We start from the raw sequence: 24818 nt of genomic DNA, 5'->3' as shown, positions 1-24818 counted from the left end.
TGTTACCTTTCTCATATTGATGATTCCAAGTTACCTGTTATACAACAAATATATTCTGTCTGTATAACTGCTAAGGGATTTCTAGGGACTGGGGAAGATAATTCACTTTTTTAGATATATAAACATTGATAGAACTTGTCTGTACTTGGTTTCTGCAACAGGCAGGAAATTAGATACATGTACTAACATCTTGATGTTTTTCCCAGTGTTAAAAATGAAAAGATGGCTAAAAAGATAGAATATTATCTTTGACTCATTATGATGATGTGTTTTTCAGCACCCATAACCCAGGGAACTGGAGTGAACTTCCCAATTGGAGAGCTTCCGAGTCAGCCATATTACCATGATATGAATTCGGGTGTAAATCTACAGAGGTCCTTGTCCTCTCCACCAAGCAGGTAAAAACTTGAAAAAAGTGCTAATGTGAAATCAGGTTTAATAGTGTAGAACAAGCAATTCACAAGTACTGTCAGCAGCCAACTGTTTTATGAATTTCCTCTGATTTTGTGAGGTAGGCTACTTATGTATGTTACCATAATCTATGCATAGTTATATATGTTACAAATGTAATCTGAGGTAGTGTCATTATTGCCCGTCATTACTGTTGGTATCAAAGAAGATAACTTTTGTCAGGGTTTGAAGTGCTTACTAAATCATCGGCCAAGAGAACAGCAACACATCCTGAAGCTGCTTCTGAGTTGCAGGAACGTCTAGCAGCTGGGAACAGGCTGGCAGGGCTTGATGCCACAAGGTGGTTGTAGGCACAAAGGCTGTCTTTGAGGGCTCCCTCTTGGGCCACCGTCTTGACAGATATGTTGGGGCAGTTACTGTTTCCTGTGGAAAAGGCATTAGGACAGGTATATAAAGACAAGGTGTCTTTATCCATAGCATTAGGAAAGTGTGTTTCCTGCCTCACCTTTAGAAGGGGCATTTCCCAGCACAGTGGGAACAAGGAGGAACATGTGAGGTAGGCACAGGCTCTCTAGTTTTTCTCAAGGGTCTCCATATGCCTGCTACAGGCAGTTTGATCTGAGGAACCCACTTCTTCCTTGCTTCAACACGTTCCCTTCTCCCAACTCTGAAAAAGACCCCATTCCCTCTCTCAGGAGCAGCTGGTGGGCCCACAGAAGTGGAGAGCCTGCTGTGCGCACCTTCTGATTCTCAGATAATGTACTGTCTGTCACACCCCTGGGCCCCCGTGGTTTTCTGAAACTGTATGATGTATCATGAAATCATAAGCACTACAGGACCGCTCATTGCCCCGTGTTTCTGCAACTCAGTAAGTCAGGAAGTGTCTGCCCAGTGGGACAGGATTTAACAGAACTGTCAGGGTGCAGGGGTGCTCTTCCACCAGCACCTGGTACTTCTGAGTTATTTGCTCATATTCCCCTATTTCAATCCATTGTATTTTCAGCTCAGCAGTTCACCTAGTACATTTTAGAAATTGATGGATTAATTCTCACAGTGTTGTCCAAATAATAATAATAATAATAATAATAATAATAATAATAATAATAATAATAATAATAATAATAATAATAATAATAATAATTACCAACAACAACATTAAAACCTTCATCCTGGTTTTATCTGGCAGTCAGCATAACAGCTTCAGTATATATTGTTATGAAGAAACTTGACTTCCCTCCACTGTATTGAAGTGTTGCCTCATTTTATATAGTGTGACTTGAAATATGGGCCTTTGTTGTTTTTAATTAAAGTAGTCTAAAATGAAAAGTCTTTGTTTCAGGTTAAACCTCTTTGAAAAGCTTAGGATTTTGACCCGGTGAAATACAGTAATCTACACCTTTTCCTTATTAGGACATTCAGAAAAGTTCCTGGTTTACCTTGACTTTGTTAGTAATAATTTTCTAGTGCTTTGTTTTGCTTTCATAGCTTCTGCAGTGTTTAACACTCTGATGACACAATCTTTCTTTGGTGGGTTGCAGGAACTGGTTTCTTGGTTGTTCAGCCAAATGCTGGTAGACTTCATTACCCGTTCATATGATCTCTGAAGTATTAAATCATGTGAAAAATGCAAGCACATATCTGCATTACATATTATTAAATAACATTGTCTATGTAAATCAATGTGAGCTCTAAAATCCACTTTTTTGTGTTTTATGTGCATGAATTACTTTCTATTGAAATACTTGTTGAAATCCAAACAGTTTATGTACCTCTACTAGCTGCATATCATATTCACTGCCAAATCTTACATTACTTCAACAGCAAAAGACCCAAAACTATCTCCATAGATGAAAATATGGAGCCAAGCCCGACCGGAGACTTTTATCCTTCTCCAAATTCACCAGCTGCGGGGAGTCGGACATGGCATGAAAGAGATCAAGGTGAGTAACACAGGACCATTTTACCTCAAAGTATATTTAAATATACAATAAATCTCTGCATCTGCCTTTCCATTACTGCAATAAAATGATGGGGTTTTAGAAGAATCATTATTTTTCTGTCTACTACGTGTATTTTCTGGTTTTGTAAATGTAGTTAAAACCAACAGTCAACAGGATACGATATAAACAACTTCATAATAATTTTTCCATCTGGTGACTGCCTTATCTATTGTTTGAAATGATGTGTGACAAGTGAGGTACTTGATATTGTGTATGCTGCGATCATGCCACCAGGATTTTGAGTACAATGGTTTCAAGTGAAAACCAAAACATCTCCATACTATGGTTGAGTCAACACTACTTTACTGAGTTTTTGTTTTACCATGACAGACTGCTGTATGTGTGTTTAATCCATACTATGTGACTTCAAATAGGTCCAATAGCCTCTTTTCTGAAAAGTACACATGGCTCTATGGGACTATATCCATATACTAAAGGGTGTTGGTAAGCGTTGCTGTGTTTTGGGTTATCAGAAGCACGGAACATGTTTATGCGGAGAAGAAAGTTATGGCTGTCAAAACAGTAAAATTAATTGTCCTAACTTTCCCTCATGTTATCTTGATGCTTTATAAACGTAGATTCCAGTACTGTCTTTTTCCTCACCTTTGTGATGTGAAAATGTGTTTAAGCTCATATGTATTTTGAACAGTGTTGGTTAATGGATCCTGTGGCTGAGGTGCTGCAACTATTTGGAGAGTCTGTGAAATGTACAGCACAGTATGTAAAAGTGAAACAGAGAAAAAGACATGCTGTTGCTTCCTTTGCTGATCTTCCAATGTTTGCCCTCCTTTTCCCTGTGCACTGCTCATCGTTGCTCTCAGTTCTTCAGTAACCGACCGACCCGTTGGTCTTACATAATTTTTATATTGTTTTAGGCTTCTCTATTTTTCCTGTCTTTTTTTTCACCTGCTAAGTTTTATCTTTCATCTCCATGTGCAATGTAGCATGTGATTTGGTATTTAATTCAGCTGCCTTTAATTTTCACATTTTCGTTATAGTTGGTCTCCTTTTAATCTGCTTTTGCCTACCCTCTGATCTGTGTTCTCATCATTAGGCTGTTCCTCCCACACAATGTTTACTAGTCTTTTTCTTCATAGTTTCTTTTGTACTTTTTGTTTCTCATGGAGCCTCTGATATTTCCTTATTTCTAGCTGTTTGCAGCATTCAATGTTGAAATGAAAAAAAGCCTTACCCGTGGCTTTGCATAACCAACTTTAAGAACAGCAAAATAGCAGTTCTGCCAGCCAGAATCTTCCCCCTTGTGCAAAATATTTTCCTCTGTGAGTTACCTGTTTTGCCATGAACTTCATTACAATTTTTCATAAATGACAGGGTTGTACCTCAACTAATTTTTGTGCTTTTTAAATGAATTATTTTTGTGGTTGTGGGGAAAACAGCCCATTGTTCCTCTCTGAAGTGGTATCCACATATCCCCCACTTGTGAAATGAAGTCCTTTTGTGCTGCTGAGTGAGCTATAGGGGCTTCTGAGAAATGCAGTGCCACACAGACATCTGAGCCTGAGTCCTGCTGACAGATTTTTTCACAGATCACCTCTATAGTTTGCAACTATCTCAATTGCTTTTTAGCTCTTGAATCATTCTGCATGCAAAGAACTGTCCTCCATGAACACTGGATTTGCTCAGTTTTACCATCCTTCTTCATGTCACATTTATCAGTAGTGAACAATGTTATTGTTCAGATTGCTTGAGTAGATTTACAATGAACCTTTACTTAATTTCTGTGCCATTGGATAACTAGACTTCTGGACTGAAAAAGCCTTTAACTTTCTACATATGTTTCATAAACCAGAGAACTCCAAAAGATGAGAAAGAGAGACTAAAAGATGAGAAAGAGAGACTAAAAGAGATAGAGTTGAATCACTGTATTTTACTTTTGCTTCCTGGAATTTACATTCCTCCCTGAATATCCTGTTCTGCCAGACCTAGTGAAATTTTACCAGATCCCTGTCTGAGAGGTTGTGTTTGAGACACTATGAGGGACTTTTTCTGTCCTTAACATGTTCTTCCATTCGTGCAGAGGGACAGTTATACCACTGTCCAGACTGAAAACCATTATACTGGGGGAAGCATAAGCCTTTTGCCCCTAACCATTTACGTTTGGCTCCAATCACTTTCTGAGGTTCTGCTGCTGTTGTGGAAACACTGTAAGGTAGTGACTGCAATGCCTGTCCTTGGTACCTGGCCTCACTGAGAAGGGGTATGTGGCAGTTTCTGGCATATTTGTTCTGCTGCTATTTTGTTAGATGCTTGATTTCATCTTCATACTAGTAGGCATCTTTGTAAAGCTCCTTTCAGACATAGAGCTCTTACTAGGATATGATATTTGTGAAAACCTATATTCTGTTTCCTTATGCATGCAAGCACAAAGATAATAGAAATAAAAGTTTGGATGTGGTTTTGATGCCAGAGAGCTCACTGGTACTACTTCCCTCTCTCTCATGGAGATCTGCATGTCATATGTGGTTAGACATAAATGAATAAAAAGGAGAGGCCATTTGGGATCATATTGGTGTTCATCCACTGTCACCAGGGGATGCTCATGTAGTCCCAACAGGCACTGATTTTCCAGGCAGCCTCCAAAGGTCATCAGTACCAGAAAAGTGAATCATTCCACAGTACCCACAAATAAGAATATGTGGAGGCATCTTGTTTATGGGTAAATAGCTTCTCTTTCACTCTGATGCAATTTTAACTTTTCTAAGAGAAACAAAATCAGAAATAAGGTTGATATTAAGATAGATGATTGATTTCAGTTTTGTTGTCTCTGTTTCACACTTGACAGAGCAAAGTCTCTAACTTCTGACGTGAAATAGATCTAGTTTCTTCATCTGCATACTCCAGTGTAATGTATTTCCATAGAAAGAAATTATGTAGATTTGAAAGATTCTTTTATCATGAAAGCTTTTCATATCTTTATTTAGCTGCATTTATAAAGTAGCAGAAATGAGATTATGGTAGTTTGGAACTGGCGATAGTCACAATAAAGCAATGATAGCTGAAACAGGTTGGAATAAAGTAGTCAGGAGTTTTGTAGGTCTCTAAGGGGTATCTAACCATTTTGATAGAGAGGATGGGACAAAGATTAATGGCTAACACAGAAATATGCTGAGATTAAAAATGTGACAGATTAAAATTTACAGTGGGGTGGAACAGGTTAGATCAACCTTTTATTGCTGTGAAAAACAAGTATCATGTAGTTTAGTAAGTAAGTAGACATCAGGAGAGGAGTGATTCTGTATGAGTGATGCTGTTGTAATCCTCATAATTTCTACAGCTTCTTTACTGTGCAAGAATGCATCATGAGGGGTAGGAACATGACTACAGGAGTAGTTGTGGTTTAGCCAGGATGTGGCATTTGTGAAACTAAGAAAAAGAAATGTAGCCCAGCTACAATAAAATCTTCCTCATACCACACTCTACTTTCAGTTGTAAAACTCCAGACTTTGTCCTTTTGCTGTTACCAGTCTTTTTCCTGTCGTACTACTTCCAAAAATGTTTTGATAAGATTTCCAGATGTTGTATTTTATAGTCTATTTTAGGGGAGTTGGCTGTTTGAAGATGTAATTCTGGGCAGAAATAAGTAAGCTTATCTGAAAAAAGGGAACTTTAGGTGGCGTAAGGTTGGCCAAAGCCAGTCCATAAAGGGTTATGAGCAGTGGCTTCATTATCCAATGCTCTAGTACTGTTATGCATCTTATAGTTCTGATATAAAAATATAAAAAACCTGTAATTAACCAAAATCAGGATTAAAAATAAAATTTTATTTGTATTTATTGAAGTCAGATTATAAATCCTTATGGAAGAAAAGAAAAGCTTGTTAAGCCATGATACTGTCCTGGAGGTTTACTTCATAGGCTTGCAAAGTTTGTGACTATTTTAAAAATATATGTAACCACAAAAGTATGTGTAACAGTTTCAAAAACAGATTAAAAAAACACCCTGCTATGGATTTACGATGTTGGTTTTGACTTTACATACATTCAGTCATTGTTAGAAGATTCTGTAGTTTGTGCCATTATTTTTGCTATGTTAAAATACTTAAAATATCACTCTATTTGCATGATTTTTTTTCACCAGGTGTGAGGTCTTTCTGCAGAGAAAATAGGCAGGTTTATAACTGCAAAGATTTCTCCTAAATCTTCTCTCTACCATTAGCCTTCCTAACTAACCATCCTCCAGAAATCCCAGAGCCTAAGAAAGTAAAAAGTCAGCTCTGAGAATTGTGCATTACTTGGAAATAGAGCCCTAACATGACAATTAGGAGTTCATTTTCTGTGTCTGCTGTCGGATCTTGTGCAAGTTACTTGTTCTCTCTTCTACCTTGTTTTTGCCAGTTGAATGTCTTACTAACTTCACTAATGTCTCGACCATGACTTACTTAACATTTCTACCAATTGGAAATATATCTAGATCTAAAAAGGAATTTGCTGTAAATCTCTTGCAGCCTTCCTTTTTTCCAAGTTGCTGTTACTGAATTCTTTACATGTTTCTATGTTAAACAAAATTTTGAGTTCCTGCAGTAATGTAGTAATACTTTGTGAAATAGGTGGAAGTTGCTGCATGAGTAAATTTGCTCTAAATTTGTTTTAGAAATCCTGAGAAGGATAAATTTTTGTACAGTAAAAAAAAAAAATCACCCTCTCTATTTGGAAGAGGAATTTATTAAAAATTTAACAAAACTAATGACTAGTGCAGCGGCTGAAAAATACTTTGGATCTAATAAGGTAAGAACTGTTAATGAACATCTTGATTTATTAACTGGTAAGTAAATCAGGTACTTTTTCCTTAACTCATAGGGAAACCAGAATATCAGAAGAACAGAGCACAGTGTGTGCGCGCCTATGACTTCCCTTCTAAAAGCTAGATTGACAAATTGCAGACAATTTCAGTATTTGTCCTTGAGATCTGTTTTACTGTTATAGTGTTACAACACTGTGTATGTTGTAAATAAATAGAATGGGTTATCACCAATGCACGCTGGTCATGATAAAACTGGAGAGATTCATGTGGATTTCTGTAGTAGTCAGGTGTCTGGAAATACTGAATGTCAATATACAATGAAGTGAATTTTAATTTTACAGTTTCTTCATCATGTTCACTCTCTTACACCTCACCCACCTCTACCAACAGTCAAGAGTCAAGATGCCAGCATACCATTAAAACTGAAACAGCTGGACCGCCTTCACCCGTTGATTGGCCAGCAGCTGTTGGACCCTCCACTTCTCAGGTCCCGAGCCCTTTTGTTGGATACCCCTCTTCTGGACACTTGTCCCCTTTTGCTTTCTCCCCACCCACTGGACACTCCTTCCCCATTGGGGTCCTTCCCGATGGCTCTTTCCTTCTTGGGCCTTCTTCTCATGGACCGTCAAAGATGGACATTCTCATTTCCGAAGTGAGGGAACTAAAAGAGGAAGTAGTTAATGTGGTCCAGGAGTTGAGAACGGTAACAGATCACCTTGGCTTTTTGGTGGCCTGTGTTGGACAGAGTTCAGGATTTTTTCCAGCTCCTCGTGCTCCTTCTGAAGGTTAATGCTTTAGAAACTCATAGTTTCCATCTAACAGATTAATTCATCTTGCAAAGGTTTACCTTGATGAATATCTGTTAAATGCATTTCTGTGTTTTTTACTCAGTCTGAGTTCTCAAAATCCTTGTATGTCAAAGCATGTTTTAAAGCAATTATGTCTTGTTAGTAACTTCTGTTACATCTGCCTTTGTATTTTTTAATATTTCAAAATACTCTTTAATCAATGTATACACACACATACACATACCTTTTTATATATATATATACGCACACACACATCCATGCACACCTTATGAATATATCTGAATTTTCTGTGTTTTTAACTAGTATAATGTGTGCATGTAGTCAAATGCTGCCACTTGACGAGTTTTCATAACTTCACATTCATAAAGTTGAGAGGAACTTTTCACCAAGAGTGACTTTTCAAAGTGTATTTCCAGAGAAAATTCTTAGCCATGGCTTCTCTTAGCCTGTTGGCTGCTATGATGCTGAAAGTGGCATCATGGTAACAAACAATAGCATTAACAAGGAAGAGTCACCTGGGAGGCTGCAAGTTGCGTTCTCCTCTTTCCTCCTGGTTGCAGAACAAGACGTTGGTAGTGTTCAATGAATGGACATTATGTCTACTTGTGAGAAATCAGTAGTTCTGCCATGAGAGCAAAATTTAAAATCAATAGGGAATTGATTTACTTTTGGTTTCCACGGTGGCAATTTTACAAGAAAAACTGCTGGTATGTAAAATAAATTAAACATTACTTTCATAAACATGAAAAGTGCTTAGAGCTTGAAAGGCACTGGGCATAGAAAAATAGGTGAAGGAGCTTTCAGATGCTTATTTAATTAAAAATGCAGAGAAAGAAAAAAAATCCATGAACAGAACAGCAAAAATGTTGTCTTAAAATGAATGAAGTTGCTTGTACATCAAGAAAATTTACATCCTCCATTATTAGGTGAGAATGATGTTAAGTTTACACTCTCTCCAAAAATAAAGCAACAGAGATTTTATCTGTTTTTCTGTGTTTAGAATAGCTTTAGACCAATTTACAACTTGTTCATAAGAACCTTCAAATATTCAGAGTAGCAGATGAGGAAGTTTCTACTCTGGGCAGAACAGGGACCTGACTTTTACTTCAGCCCATATACACTTCAGTTTCTGAATGAATGAAGAGTAATAAAATGTTTAGTAATGCAGACAGAAAGACAAATACAGTAGGCGGTACAGTAGGAAGCATACAAAAAGGTTTGCTTTTTTGCGTTCCTGGAAATGGCTGTTATTTGCTCAATAAAGTAACTGTAAAAAATCTCATTGTAGGTTCTTTGTCTTTTATTTTGATGACTGTATCATGGCAAGGCCTATTAATGTTTTCCATGTGTGATTACGGAGTTGAATACACTCAGGGCTAGTGTATGCATCTCCCATATACATCAGTGAAAGATGTAAGTGCAAAAGGCTCTTTTTCTTGTACACGTAGCACTTATTCTGTGATGAATTTTATACTATGGCAACATCCTGTTACCTTGATGGTGAGTCTAGTCATCCTTTGATTGAAATTAGTGATAAAATGCATGTCTTAATGCAAGATTTGGCCCAGGAGCTATTACGTGTAATTGTCCTATTCCAGTGTCGCTGAATAACAGATTTCATTGGTGTTTTTGAAACTGATCAGCTTCTATTAGAAATTGTAGATTAAGTATTATTCTGTATGATCTGACCTATGTGGTGCAGAATATCTTCTGTCACCAAAAGAATAGGTATTTACTAGCTCATGAATCATAGATGTCTGCACTGACATTTTTTTCCAGTTATGGTACATCCATGAGGTGGAAGAAATGAATTTAGCTCACGTGTTGTAACCTTTTTTAGGCACCTCTCCCTTTTATCTTCATTGATAGATTCTTTGTTTCTATACTGTATACATAGATACATTTGAAAAGGTTCTTAATTTCTTTTTTTCTCAGCTTTAATACAAACTGTATCAAACTTGATCAAAGTAGTATATTTCAGTGTAAGTTAATGATTTTATCTCAGTTCAAAATGATTCCCCAGATGGATCTACAATTGAATTAATCTGGCACACCTATTAAACCATCCTAAACTGTTACCCGTATAGACTATAATAAAAAGGAGAGGCCATAACCTAAATGCTTCTAAATCAACAAGTTCCCTTACATTGTTTTATATCAAATGCCTCTTTAATCTTATTGTGTTAGAAACTGGCAATACTTTTCTAACTTTTGCAGTTAAGGTTACAATATTGATTTCATTTTCTAGCCAAGTTCCTTGGATTCTCAGCATTAATGAGATGTTATAGCTGTGCATTTTTCCTTGGAGTTTGGATGACTTTCTGTAGGATAATTTAATAAATGACTAAAATGTACTCTAAAGTCTTTATAATTTGTTTGGCTTTTTAATTAGATTTTCTCACAGTCTCCCATAATGCTTTTCTATCACAGCTATCTACTGGAATCACATCTCTTAACAATGATTCATAGATGATGAAATGGCCCAGTCTGAAGTGTAAAGTTAAATAAAAAAGTAGCTGAGTACCTAAAGTACACTGTAACTGCTTAAGGGTTATTTATGGCAGTGCAGAGTACTTGGAGTCTCATGTGGGTTTGTTAATGATGGTATATGTATTTATTATAGTACATTCTTTGTGGCAGCAACATTGTATTTTTTATCACATGCCTTTTATCTCTATTTCCAAAGTCAGCCTCATTACTTGCAGTGCCTGCTCCATGTTTAACAGGTAGCCACCCCACTGAGCTCTGAGTTATCCCTAAGTGCTTCCCATATGCCATCTGATGGGCTGTGCTGGTACAGAGGTGGTTGGATAAACCGAGTCTGAAGCTGTGGGAAGAAGTGAGGCAGGAGAGGCTGCAGAGGTGAAGTCTGGCATTCTGCCACCGCCCTCTGTGGGTCACTGTGGAGCTGGTGGAGACATTCTCACCTCCCTCCAACAGGACCACCACAGCTCCCCATGGTCTGCTTGGTGGCACCTGTGTCTTGGGGATCTCACAGCTGGACAATGCTTCTGGTATGAGGCATGTAGGGTGAGGAAGGCTGGCCAGCTTTATGCCAGCAGATCAATGCATGGAAAAAAAAGGTATTTTTCTCCTCACAAGGAACAGTACAAGTATGATAACAGTCATACTGATTATGAACCTTTCCTGGGAGGTTTACTGTTACTTTCTGATGAGGAGTGGCAAGGTGGGTTTGAAGGATGAGAATGAAGAATTGCTGCCCACTGTTCTTGCAGGATAGTGTGCCATAGTTTCAGCCTAAACTTAGTGGGAATAGATATAAATTTAAATAGGAATAATCTCTTCAGCATGGCAGTTAATCAGTTACATGTCATATGACACTGTCAAACAACTGTTATGGGATTAGGTCTGTATTTTTTGAAATTACTTCGGGATGTGGATGTTTTTGAGGTGTACATATTCCATATTAATCTCTAACCTAACCATCATATATTTCCTCTTCTCCTGTTTTATAAACTGCCTTTTGTTAAAACTGAAAATTTAAAAAAAAAAAAAAAAGTTACTTTTAGGAAATGTGTATGCAGCTTTCCCATTTACCCTAGCTTAAATAACCATGTACTAGAATTCTACTTTTCAAAAGCTAGTGTATATAATTTTAACAGGAACTGTACTGAGTTGTTTTGCTTTCTGTCCATAAAAAGTAGGATAATCAGTAATGAAATGAAGAAATTCAGTTGTCCAACTTTATACAGTTAGTCACACACACCAACGAAAAGCATCCTACAGCTTGTCTGTATAGACATTCGTCTGAGTTTTCCCTTCCCCGCCACCCTCCAACCCCCACTATGCTGGGAGATATAAGGGCAGGTTCTGTCTTTTGTCCAAACCCCTTTCTTCTGAGGAAAAGAAAATCATCAAGGTTAACACATCTCACAGAGCATAACTGTTGGCAATGGATTACAGTATTCTGCAAGTCTGCATGTGGGTAAGGATGAGAAGAATGACGTTTTCTTCATCTAAAGGGTTTCTGACTCCCATGTTTCACTTGTCTGAAAGTTCTTGCATCACTTTCTTCTCTTATGTATACACATACTTATTGAAAAATGCAAAATAAATACTGTAATTTATTAGAAAATATTAATAGAGAATGAACAAGGGAATAATTCAGTTGCTCTTGTAAGAAATTTACTCTTGTTTTGCTGTAGCTTTTCTGAATTGCAATATTGTTGTAGTGTTTTGCTCACCGGCTTGCAGTACTGAAAATGGCGTTGGAAGAAATTGTAGTCTAGTTCCTCTTCTTAGGTTTTTCACTACAAATCACAAAAATTAATACATTGAAATGGTTTCTCTGTTGTAAAATGGCAAAACAGCACAACAGAGTATGTGATTAGCCTTGGGCGTGGTTACTGATAGGAAAACCAGTGTCACAGTCTGATAGACTGGACTGTGCAATATCAGAGGTGTGCCTGTGAAAATACCATTGGCTCTAAGTAGGCTGATTTGGAGATGGGAGGTTATCAAATCTTTCTGCACTGAAATATTCTACTCTAGTATAACATTTTCATATGTAAAATGCTTTTCTACACTTGATGTAGAAACAAAAGTAAAACTGACATTGGGTTTTTAAATGTGAAGAGAGCAGCTCTCTTCAAACCTTAACACTGGCTGCTCCTGAAGTTCAGAACACTCTCAGCTGCTAAGTGACATGCGTATATATATTGTCATGTAAGACCTCACTGTTTCTCTCAAAAGCAAGTACAAAAGCCTTCACACTGAGAATTGCTATACGTGTCTCAAAAAGTCATAGAACAGAACTAATTGTTATTTTTTTGTTTGTTTGTTTGTTTTGTTATGTTTTGCTGATTTTCCACTCAGGAAAACATTGATTATCAGAACTGAATTTTTCATGGAAATAAATAAATTCTTAGGAGGGCTTCTCTCTAGTCCAAGATAAAACTTAGAGTGAGGGGGAATGAGATACCAACAAGCCAATGATTAGAGGACAATTTTGGATAATGGGAGAGCTAGGTGTAAAGCCTGATCTCTGCCTGATACTGAACAGGAATTCTAGCAAGTCTTTCTCTGTTCTAGGTATCAGGTATCTCAGACACCAAACTGTTCAGGCACATCTGTCTTTCTCTCCTATTTATTCACAAATATATGTCACCATTCCTTTTTAGTGAAGAAGATAAATTAATTAAAATGTTTTGATTTTCAGGATTCTTGGTTTCCGTCCAGCTCCAGTGCCAAGTCCTTAGGACAGATATAACAAAGCCTTCTTTTTACAAATGAGAGGTGGTTGTGCTTTAGAGTCACTCAGCTGTCAATATTCAGTGTTAGGTGCCTTATTAAAACCTACAGTTGAGAAATACAGAATGCTTACAGCGTTAAAGGAAATCAGTCTGAGCACATCTGAAAATTGGTGATGCTGGTTCTGTCTGCGCAGAGTGGCTCTGTTAGTTCTTCACATGCACAGGTGTAAAACAAAACTGACTCTACTGAGTACAGTGGGATTTGTCATGATCCATCATCATCATACAGCTATCTGATGTGAATTTAGACTTTTACTTATGTTTTCATGTGTGCTTTACACAAGCGCACCTGCCAGATGTGGTGGAGGCAGTAGAGAGTGAGGCACAGCTGGATGTGATGTGTGTAGTGTATCCTGCCACCAGAAGTTATCCCAGGTACTGCCTCTGGGAAGAGAACAGTTCATTTAAAATTGTAACATGAAAGGATGCCTCTTATAGCTTGCCAGTGGTGCTATGGACTCCATAGCTTTCCGGCTTTCACTGTGGTCATATATATACAGTAAGTTGAATGTTCTTTTATCTTGCTTTCTCTGGAGGTGATGCTACACTAAGGAGTTGTTAATGAATCTTTACAGATTGTTGTCTGCAGGAGCGTAGGAGTGTACCTTGTAAAGAAAGACTTGTGAAACTAAGCAGTAGAAAAGTTATTAATAAGAAGAATTAAAGAATAAGCTGGATTAAAAGAGATTTAATATTTGTTTATGACTTCCTCTTCCTCTGCTCATGAGCATGTCTCATGAGCATGAGCATGAGCAAGAAAGAGAAGCTGCCATGTTGTGGTGGTGAGCAAGAAAGCAGATCAGGTGTCCAGAAACAGGCAGGTGGATGTTTGAACTTGCCCTCGATCACTGCTCGATTCCAGCCGAGTTCTCGTAACAGGTGGCTTGCCGAGTGGTGCACCAGGGTGGCATTTGTCCAGGGAACTGCCTGGATGACAAGCTGCTTCAGACTGATGAAGAAATTGCCAAAACTCATGTCTCATTAGTGTTTCTTAAGGTTCTTTGGAAGTGAACAACAGTTTAATTAAAGGCTGACGTAAACACGTTTCTGCACGCTTTCCCTGCAGCATCTTATCACATAAGAATTGATCAAAATTGTTGCCTTGGGCTGTCTTGAACAGCTATACATCTGGAGCACCATTTGTGCAAGCTGCTGATGAACAGGCTACACACACTATGCTTCACAGCAGCTCTTCTGCCTTCCTGTGTAGACAGATTTGCCTTGTTGGGAGATGGGATGATCTAACCCTTTTTATCTGCATAAGCCCTTTTTCCTTTGATGTGATGCTTTAAAATGTATAATATGCCACCCATTTGGGTGCATAAATACTGTATCTCCACAGTAATATGAGAATACAGGCAAGAGTGATTTGAAACAGCACTTAGAATTTAAAAAAAAAAAAAAAAAAGAGAGTCCATTTTTCACATTTGAAGAAAATTCTCGGCAGGACAGGACACAGTGTCTGATTAATGTTGACCTTTTGATAACTGTCCAAGTGCTTTTGGCATCTTTCTGCTTTTCATCTGTACTTAGCATTTTTTCCAAAAGTCTAAAAATAAATCACACTTGAAACTGTTTTATTTTCATTCTCAAAGCAATAAGGATTGGAATCTCACTCCTGAAACTTTGACACAGACATAAGAGCAAGTGGCCTATTTTTGTGACCTCTGTTGTCATTCATTGTGTAATTATTAGTATATAAGTAAGCTTTATGTAGCTACTAGACTATATCTCACGATGTGGAAAAATTAAGACATGTTTTAAAATTAGAAAAATGTGTGTTTTCTCTTATGTAGAAGCTATTAGTAAAATCATATGAAGTCTCATTGTCTCTTTAACTCATTCTGCTTTATTTAAAGGCATGGTTTCTTACCAGCAAAATTAAAGACAGTGAAAAATTGTTTGCATTTTTTTCTTCCCCACTTTTTGTTTTTGTAATTGGTAACTCTCCAAAGAAATGTAACTTGTGTGTTTTCCTATTGAAGCTCTAAGTCTCCTCTCTTGGTCAAGGAGGAGACGGCTGCAGCTTTTCCTCCTAACCTATACAAACAGTTATTGTTCTGTCTCCCCTGCCGGCTGCATCTGTTATTCGGCAGTGGCAGGATCATGAATGCTCTGTTATGACGGCCAGGCACACGTGGGGAGAGCTGTCGGGGCTGTGGGGGGAAGGGTCTATCTGAATTACTTCTCAAGGCAAAGTGCATTGTTTTAACAAAGAAGCTGCTGCCTGCACTTCAGCCATTATTCTTTGCAGTTGCCTATGCTATATATAATGAGACTTCTTCTGAAAGTACTTCATGGTGGTGTGCTGTGTGGTGTTCATTAAAGTTGCTGTTTAGGTGGGTAATGAGTATTTTTATAGCAGTGCTGAATTTTCTATTCCTGACTACCAGTGACATTCACCTTGATGAGGAAGAAGTCTTCTGTATGAGGAGTTCGTTGCATTTGCTTTGTAATTTATGCTGTCTGTTTTCTATGTGCTAACTACAATTCTTACTTCCATAAAGTAGGAGCAGGAATAAATTACACATTTTTAAAGCAACTGCTAGGGTTATCATAGTTACCCATCCCCTTTTCAGGAGATTCTTTTCAAATTAGTGATGCCACTGGGGGGTTAATGGATACTCTGATTACATTGCACTTCATATAGCATACTTCTTTCGAGCAACTAAAATATTTTGGTTTTGAAAAACACAACAACTTTTGCTTGTTTAATGAAGTAACAGTCACCAACCAAATTAAATCTTTGTTGCATTCCAGAAATCAGAGCTGCTGACGCATGCAGACCTTCAGGAGCTAGGCAGCTCTTTCTTTCATGAGTTCTTTTGTTGAATATGTGCTTTACATGAGGAAAAGATTTTCTACTTCCAGCCTATGGGTTGTTTTTTCCTTAGGGAGACTTAAGTGCAGTATTTTTAGTTTGAAATAAAATTAAACTGTTTGTACATTCTCTCTCTTGTGATAGCCTGTATGTGGTAGAGTCAACAAGGTATTTGGACACTGATAAGTTCTGTGACAACTACTGATGACCATAGCATTGTAGTAGGAGGCTGTGTCTACAATCTATTAGGCACGCTTATCTTTTTTCTTAGACTGTAACATTGCAGCTTTCTGGCAGAGACAGAGATTGTGCATGCGCAGAACCACAGTACAAAGACAATACCTGGTTAATTTTGTCCTGGGCTTTTGTAAAACCATACATCTGTTGTGGAGGTGTGAGAATTTTCTTGCTCTGATGGAACCAGGGCCTTATATGAAGAAGCTAGGGCTGTCGTTTGAGCAGAAAATAAACCATAATGAAATATTTGAAAATCATTCCAGAATTAATGTGCCTTCTTATCATGGTTTGCCTATGAAAAACTCAATTTAAAAAAATTCAGTCTTGCAATTTAAAATTTATTTCTTAGCTTAGCAGAATCTATTCAACAAAACTGTAACCATTTAGCAACTTTGTCTTTGCTACCTGCTGCTGGATTCAAAGAAACAGAATATTCTATTTCTTCCGCAACAATTTATTTACCAAATTTTTATAAGACAGCTAGAAGTGCCTCTGTCAACACTCAGTGTTTTTGATAATGACAGAAAATTGCAACAGATCAGTGTAATAAAAAGCATATAGTAATCTTTGTCATATCTGTTAAAACTGAATGAATGCTGAATTGCTCTGTTGTAAAGCAGTTCCTAGCTCTCGCTGAACGTGTCACTGAATAAAATCCTTTCTCAGCAGACTTCTTGAAGAGGTGAACCTTGCAGGGTATCTGGGAAATCAGCACAGTTAGTAGTCAGGACCAAAGGGGAGCAGGGGAGTTGCAGGGGGATGGTGGAGGGGCACTGGCAGAATCTGCGCTGGTTCTGGTGCCAGTGACTGCGCAGGGCTTGACAGCAGGATAGGGCAGAGCAGACAAACATTCTCTCAGTTTGATGGGTCCTACTCTAAGTATGGCTTTCAGGGTGAAAAGCTACTCTTAAACTCCAGCCTGTTCAGCAAGCACTGATCCAATTTGGTCTCAGTAAGGCGCTCACATTTTACAGGCCTGTCTTTGACTTCCAAGATGACTGTATGCCCCCCAGAATAGCACAATACAGTGTGCCAATATTACAAGTGCCAAAATCACTTTAAGGGCTAACATGGTCCATGTAGGAAAGTCAGCTGCAATGTGGCCCCAGTCCAGTAAAGTACTTAAGAAATGACCTTTGCTTTAAACACAAGCTAGTCCCATTGATTTGAAATGGAACCCACTTAGGATATTGATGTGTGTCCTATAAAAATATTATAATTAACTTTGAAATAATTTGGTGCAAAGTCCAACAAATGTTGTTTAATTAATTTAAGCTTTCAGAAAGTCCAGTGTTTTTGCTTTATGCAGTATCAGCAACCCTGCATGGTAGAAATCATCCCTATTAGTGTGTTATCTTCACACAGTGAGCTCTAAAGAGATGTTTTTGTTGATAGGGAAACTGGAAGGAAGAGGTGGGAAGGCCCTACTTGAGACATGGCAAATATGAGAGAAGCTAAAGTATGCTTTATTCTTAGGGAGGTTACATTATTTCACTCTGGTTTTGGGAAGGGTAAATGATGGGTTTTGAAATAACAAAATAAGAAATACCATAAACCGGCATGTGTATGGCAGTTACCCTACACACCTGAGTGTAGGTGTTCCATTAAAAAATACAATAAAGATTATGCGGCTGTTGAAGGAACAGATGATTTGGTGATGTTCTGGGGAGCTGAGAAGTGTCTAGGGAGGTTCTGAAGACATGCATTTCTTCACTGTTTGGCTTGTCTGGTATGAAAGGAATGTAGTTTCTGTTTTGCAGGACAAAGACCAGTTAGGGGATTATTATTCATTCTCAAGTTTGAAAGCAATAGTTTAAAATTAGTTTATTGGTCATAGGGGAGTTGGGTCACCAAACAATATTTATGCAAGAACAATAAAAATAAATATCTTCAGTCTACAAAATGATGTGTCCTGAGACAGGCCTCTAAGCTAATGTCCCTATTCCGTTGTTTTTCTATTGCAGATATGTCTTCTCCTACAATGAAGAAACCTGAAAAGCCTTTGTTTAGTCCCACTTCTCCCCAGGATTCTTCACCAAGACTGAGCACTTTTCCCCAGCATCACCACCCAGGAATCCCAGGAGTTGCACACAGTGGTGAGGGTTATGGAGGAGGAAGAAATACCTCCCTATTCATTTGGTCTGTTCTCCTTTCCTACAATGAGATTGTGATGCATTTTTTCAGACTTTCTTAGAGCCCTAATCCCATTTATAATACTGATGAGCATAGAAATGGAAGAGGTTGGAGTATCCTTGCAGGAATGCTCATTAAACACAGTTCAGGTAGTCTGACTGCTGCAAGTGACTGGAAAGGATTTAGGATTAATGAGTGAATAAAATAAACTGTAAACTGCATGAAGAAACTGACAGGAAAAATCCTCCCCATCTTTCCTCCTTCCACCTACATCCTTTTTTATTGTTGTTACTATGACTATGTTGTATTTAAATACCAGAATAGGTAGGATTTAATACACAAGAGAAGTCACAACCATGTTCACTATGTGACACCATTAAATAAGTACCAGTGCTTCTTTTGAATGCTCGGTCTAAAGAGGTAGAGTCCTGATAAATATTTTTCAACATCTGTTTTCAAAAATCCATAGTAAAGCCATAGTAAAACTTCACTTAAACTGTGAAGGAGACTTGAAATGTGACAGAATACATGTTACCTTGAGGGTTCATCAGGAATGATAGGGAAATTCCAGCATCATGGTCTGTTTAACTTGAGAGGTTAGAGTGACCCTGATTCTTCAGATGAGAATGTAGTCCTTGGAATTCTTCCCTCAGCAGCTCATCATGTCTCCTTATAAACTGCATATAAAGGGATTCATTTCGTGAGCAGAGCTGGGTGACTAGAAGAGTAGAACAGATTTGAGGACTCTTTCTTCCTTTCTTTAACATGCAGTTCTGCTTTGAGAAGTTTCTGTTTTGTGATTTCTCCATGATTTCAAGTTCCTCTCTTTCAATTCATGTGTAAGGACTATTTTCCCCTTAACATCCACTTACTTTGTATTATGAAAGTGAGCCTGGACTCATTGTGGTCTCTGTCAGGTTTCCACTATCAGCAAATACTCAAGCACATCAGAGATGACGGTTGAAATGGAAGGGACAGATTTCTGCTCACTTGAGTTTGTTTTGCACAGCTCCCACATGTCAGAGCAGTAACTAATGTTTTATGATTAAACTGAACTGGTAGGGCTGTGATTAAAATGAGCCTGTCACAGAAGAAGCTTCCATGATTATTTTTGGCCCTATACTTATGTGTAGACCTTTATATTTGCTTTTGTTTATAATTTTTAGATATATGTATTTGAGTGACAGTCAGTCATAACATAATTTGTGGATGAGCTATTTACTTGCTAGGAAACCTGAATTCTATCTGTGTAGCCTCTTCTATTATGTCAGTGAGCAATGGTTTTGAGATTTGCAAGGTTCTGATTACCAAGTACAGCGATTCTGGAACATTCCTACTGTTGTTTTTTCTTGGGTAAGCTATGAATTGGTTCTAGCTCAAAAACAGCAAGTCATTTAAAAATTAAGCTGAAAAAACCCCAAAGATGTCGGGGTGGTCCAGAAGAGCAGTGCTGGTGTGCTTGTGCTGATTCAGTATGGAACCATGAGCAGTTTATAAAATACCTTGCTTATACAGACCTGACTTTTTACCCTTCCACTAATGAAAATGAAAACACTGTTGTCTTTTCTCCATTTCCGTTGAACTCAGTACCTCCTTTTCAATACGTTACCAAGTAGGTACCCTCTAGATGTGTAGTAAGGGTGGAAAGTGGGTTGTTGTGCAGTGTGATAGAAGAACACTATCCACTTCCAGCTGGATGACTGGGCAGCAGCAGGACATACTGTACATTCCTTTCACTGTGAAAACATTGCTGCTTGTTTAGACATTACACGTAGTCTATAGAAAGAGAAGTGTGTGTTTGTAGGGGCTGGGAAGAAAGGGAATGCAAACAAAAATATGTATAGAGTAGTTACTTTTTTGTTTGTCAGAGATTTTTATTGGATAGATTGGTTTCCCAGGCCCTGAAGTTGAATGTTCATTAGCATTTTCACAAAGGTCGGCTAATATTCATGGCATTATTGATGAGTAGTTATTACCCCATCCCCACATGAGGCAGGTAGAGTCTAATGCAGTGAGGAATCACCAACTGTTTCTTAGGACTTGGTGACTTTGCTCTCCTCTGTTGGAGTGCTGTGGATAAAAGTGTAAGTTTTATTTATTAAGATTTTTTTTGTTTATTTGGGCTTCAGATGGGAAAACTGTGTAACTGAAATGTCTTTATGCTGGACAATGATTACTGTTTAAAGAAAAAATGAAAAAATATGATGGCGTAACCCATAAAACCAAAATAAGATACAGTATTTATGAATTTGAAACAGTAGCAGTTTTCATTGCCTGGGATGATATGAGGGGAGGATATGTAAGTTTTTCAGTAAAAATTCCATGAAGCAGGAGGGCAATGTACTGATTTATAACTTACTTTTTATTTTTCTTGCTGTAACACAGAGGTGAAGAATTTTAGAAGAAACAAGATGCGAAGTAATTTTAATTTTATTTTATCTTCTCCAGTCATCTCAACTAGAACTCCACCTCCACCTTCACCATTGCCATTTCCAGCACAAGCTATTCTCCCTCCTGCCCCGTCTAGCTACTTCTCTCATCCAACGATCAGATATCCTCCCCACCTGAATCCTCAGGATACTCTGAAGAATTATGTACCTTCTTATGACCCGTCCAGCCCGCAGACTAGCCAGGTACTGTAAAACAATGCGAACCCTCCAAAAGAAATCCTATCCTCATAGGATTGTGTGTCTTCCAGGGTATCTAGACGGGTATCTCATTAGTTCTGGTCTCAGAGCAAACTGGGAGCTGGCATACAAGTGATGCAGCAACTTTTTCTGTTCAGCATGGTTGAATAAAGGGCGCAGGTTAGTCATATCCACTCGCTGTTCCTCTGTCAAGTGTAAGAAAGATACTTGTACTGAATGACCCAGCAGCACTAACAGGGCAGGTCCTAGTCCCGCACCCCTCCTGCAGGCTGGGTGCCTCTGTGGCCGTGCAGGGCTGCTGGAGATGAAGTTCCTGCTGCAGGATGGAGCAAGGAGTGCACTGATACGTACACGCGCACGCATGCACATGCACAGACATACAGGTATATTTATAGACTGACAATGAAAATAAACTCTGGCAAGGTAATGCTTGCCCTGTTTCATAGGCACCTGACATTTCTTTGCACAGATGCAAAGACATTACTGTAGTGAGCACAGCACAGACCCACAAAATTGTTTTTTCTTCCTTTTGTAGAGAACATGCAGTAACAGATGAGTTCCTGGCTGCTACACCAATTCAGACTTGCGTCTGATACGGGAAATTAACATGGTTTTCATTAGTGAAGTAATTTGTGAAGGACTGTGTGCAAAACTGCTTTCTGTGATAGTATCAGCACATAATGTTAGCATGTGACCTGCACTATAGGATAAACTGCGGTTGAGACTGGGTCTGTAAATACTTGGAGTATTTTCAGTGTCAGTGTAATGTAATCTTTGCTGCCCAGGCTGTTATTTATTTTTGATGCCTTGTCTGAAAGGCTCCTGTGGAGCCTTTAGCTTGTGCTAAAGCACAAGCTCCTTGTGCTTTATCATGTTTTTTGGAAGAGCCTTGGGAATGTAAACTGAAGGGACAATGGTCAGGTTTTCCTGCTTCTAAGAGTTAGGTTCCTCTGGAAGGACTGTCTTATCAGGGATGAAGGGGTTGCTGTGACAGCATTTTGGTTTGGGCTTTGTTTTGTTTTGTTTTTCACCAGTAAGGACAGGCCTTTCAGCTTGCATTTCAGGCACAACAACAATAGAACTTGAGACCGAATAAAACTTTCTATGTTGAATAACAGATACGGCCCCTCTGGGCTGTTCAGAAGGTCATTGTGGCTATTGTACCCATGGGCTAATGCTCTGGTCCAGCTGCATGACTTTCTATGTATTTAAAAAAAAAAACAAAACAGTGGGTCTGTAAAATCAAATTTTACTTTGAAGGGAGAAATCCTAACTATGTGATTTTTTTTGGTTACAATATTAATGCAAATTAAACCAAAAGTGAAAATGGAGTATGTCTGCTTTAGAATACAAATTGCTATCTGCACATGGATTAGAAGTCTTTCAGTCCCACATAGCATTTTTGCTGAGACTCAGATGGGAATGTTGCATGCAGGACCTGATTTTAATTTGTGTAAAATTTCCATGAATAACAAAGTCTAATTAAGACATCCATTAAAAGTTCTTAACGTTAATTCAGTGCAGAAAGTCTTAGAGTTCTGTTGGATTTTTTTTTTTAACTGATGTCTTAATTAGGCACTGTTAAGGGAAAAATTATGCAAGCTAAAATCAAGCCCTTACTGTTACGTATTTCTTTAATTATTCAGTGCTTGTTTTACTTACATTTTGATTTCTTATATATATTAAAAGAGCAGATTAGGTGGTAATCTCTCTGGATTTTTCAGTGTTCTGCTTTGGATTGTTGCTGAAGAAATACTACATCTAAGTGAAGTATCTGACCTTCAGACAGTTGACAAATGTGCTGTCTTGTGATTTTAACATTCAGGAGTGTATTAATTGAGCAGGAGAAGCGCTTTCAACTTTTGTCCAACAAGAGTCTTACTCTCTTCCCTTATCTGCGGTTGAAAGTTTAATCTTTAGACCTTAAAAGATAAAATTTTACTCTGCTGATTTTTTTCAGAGTAGTAGCAAATTGAAAACACTTCCTATTCTTGTGTTGTGGCACAATAGGGAATAGCAGGCCAAACTAGCCTCAGTTTACTACTTTCATCACCTTTTGTAACCTTTATATTAGGGTAATGGTTTTCATTTTATTTGATGTTTGATTTAGTTCCTGTGAAGAGGGGATGGGGTTAAACAACACCAAGTATGGGATTCCAGGCATCTGCATCAGCTATTCTCCACCATTTATTATCATTAATCACTGTTATTAGTGGAATCTTTTTTAAATTTAATTCTTTAAAATTCACCTCTGAGATATACTGTACATTAGAGGAGTTGCATGCCCAGTCAAAATATCTCTAAATAGAACAATTAAAGGATGGCTGTACAAAAAGTAAAGCAGCAAGAATAATTTTTTGCTTAGGAAAAGAAGAAGCAGACGTCTGTGAAGTTTCGGTGACAAAAGGGAATTGTTCTGATACAATGGCATGCTTTGAGCCAAACCAGTTTTTCTTTTCTAAATAAAACACGAATTTTTATTCAAACAAATTTAATTATAATAAAATGCAAAACTGCATCTGTAGGAATACCACATCAAATTTAATTATACTTTCCCACCTCAAAACATACTCATTTGGATTTCAAAAGGAGAACTATGATGATAGTTTTAATTTCAGCTTTAGAAATATAAAGGATGGATACCCTGACAGCATTTACCTAAAATGAACCGTTCCTCCCCAACATCTTTCAGTAATACGCTAATTTAGATTGTTACGACAAGCAACTGAGATGCCTTGTACTCCCCACAGCAATTTTGAGATTAATTACATTACTGCTACACTGATTATAGTGAGACAGTCATGCTATTCAATGGAATACTTTAAGTAAAATTAGTTTAAAGATATAGAGCTCCCATAGGTTTCCACAGTGGGAAGCAGTGGCAAATTTTCTTGACATAATGTTAAATACTCCAAATTATGTGTGATGAACAGTCAGGAAGTTCAAACAGACCTTTTGGCTGCAGTGAAAAATGATTCAACAATGGATGATCCTAAACAAGAGAGAGCTGTGGCTGTTGGTTTCATGCATATCTGCTTTTTATCCCCTGCTCAATCTGGAGAGTAAATAAACAAATGTATTGAACAGAAATGGACTTTATTAGATATAGAGCTGGACTAGCCTCCAACTAGTAGTCTGAAAATTTCCAAAGTTTTTGAGAACTGCTGTACTTTCCACTAATTAAGTAATTCTGCTGAGCCCTTTTTATTGTACTTATTTCAATGCTTTTCTTCCTAGCTAGGCACACATGTTACTGGATGAGGTTGTGTGTGTGAGTATGTATCTGTATTATGATGGGGTGCTGGTCTTTCCACAGTTAAATTGATACTGGTCACTCACTGAAAGTTTCAGCAAAAACTAATCGATTAGTATGTGTCTAATCCATCTACAGTGTTTATCCTTCTACAGTGTGTTGAGTTTTTCAAAGCTACCACAAATTTTGAACATGTATTTCCTTTTTGAATGATTCCAGATGAGTGAATCTTTTAATCTTGAAAAATATTACCTCCTCTGTGTGTATGTACACATGTGCATGTACACACACAAATCTGCACACACTTGAAATGCATTAATAATTCAAAGGGTATGAATCAATATACAGTATCAAAATCAGACTTCCAATGACCCAGAAGAAATCATGAAGCACAACAACTCTTGTGTGGCTGAAGTCAAAACCAAAAGCTCCAAACTTAATGTCCTGTCAAGTTAAATGGAATAATTTCCTG

The 24818-nt window shown here is 37.9% G+C and overlaps 1 protein-coding gene across 7 annotated transcripts in view; it reads left to right on the top strand.

Annotated features, from left to right (window-relative positions):
* NFIB (nuclear factor I B) overlaps positions 1–24818 on the top strand; it is a 270788-nt gene that overhangs the window by 213922 nt on the left and 32048 nt on the right. For all 7 annotated transcript variants that reach the window (XM_075727248.1, XM_075727245.1, XM_075727243.1 and 4 more), the window contains exons 5-8: positions 278–398; positions 2233–2351; positions 18277–18408; positions 20894–21078. In XM_075727248.1, the coding sequence (XP_075583363.1) occupies positions 278–398; positions 2233–2351; positions 18277–18408; positions 20894–21078 (557 nt within the window). The remainder of the gene's footprint in view (positions 1–277; positions 399–2232; positions 2352–18276; positions 18409–20893; positions 21079–24818) is intronic.

This window comes from Pelecanus crispus, chromosome Z, assembly GCF_030463565.1.
Source record: "Pelecanus crispus isolate bPelCri1 chromosome Z, bPelCri1.pri, whole genome shotgun sequence".
Taxonomy (NCBI): domain Eukaryota; kingdom Metazoa; phylum Chordata; class Aves; order Pelecaniformes; family Pelecanidae; genus Pelecanus; species Pelecanus crispus.
The sequence above is the reverse complement of the archived record's forward strand: the minus strand, read 5'-3'. Positions and strand labels throughout refer to the sequence as shown.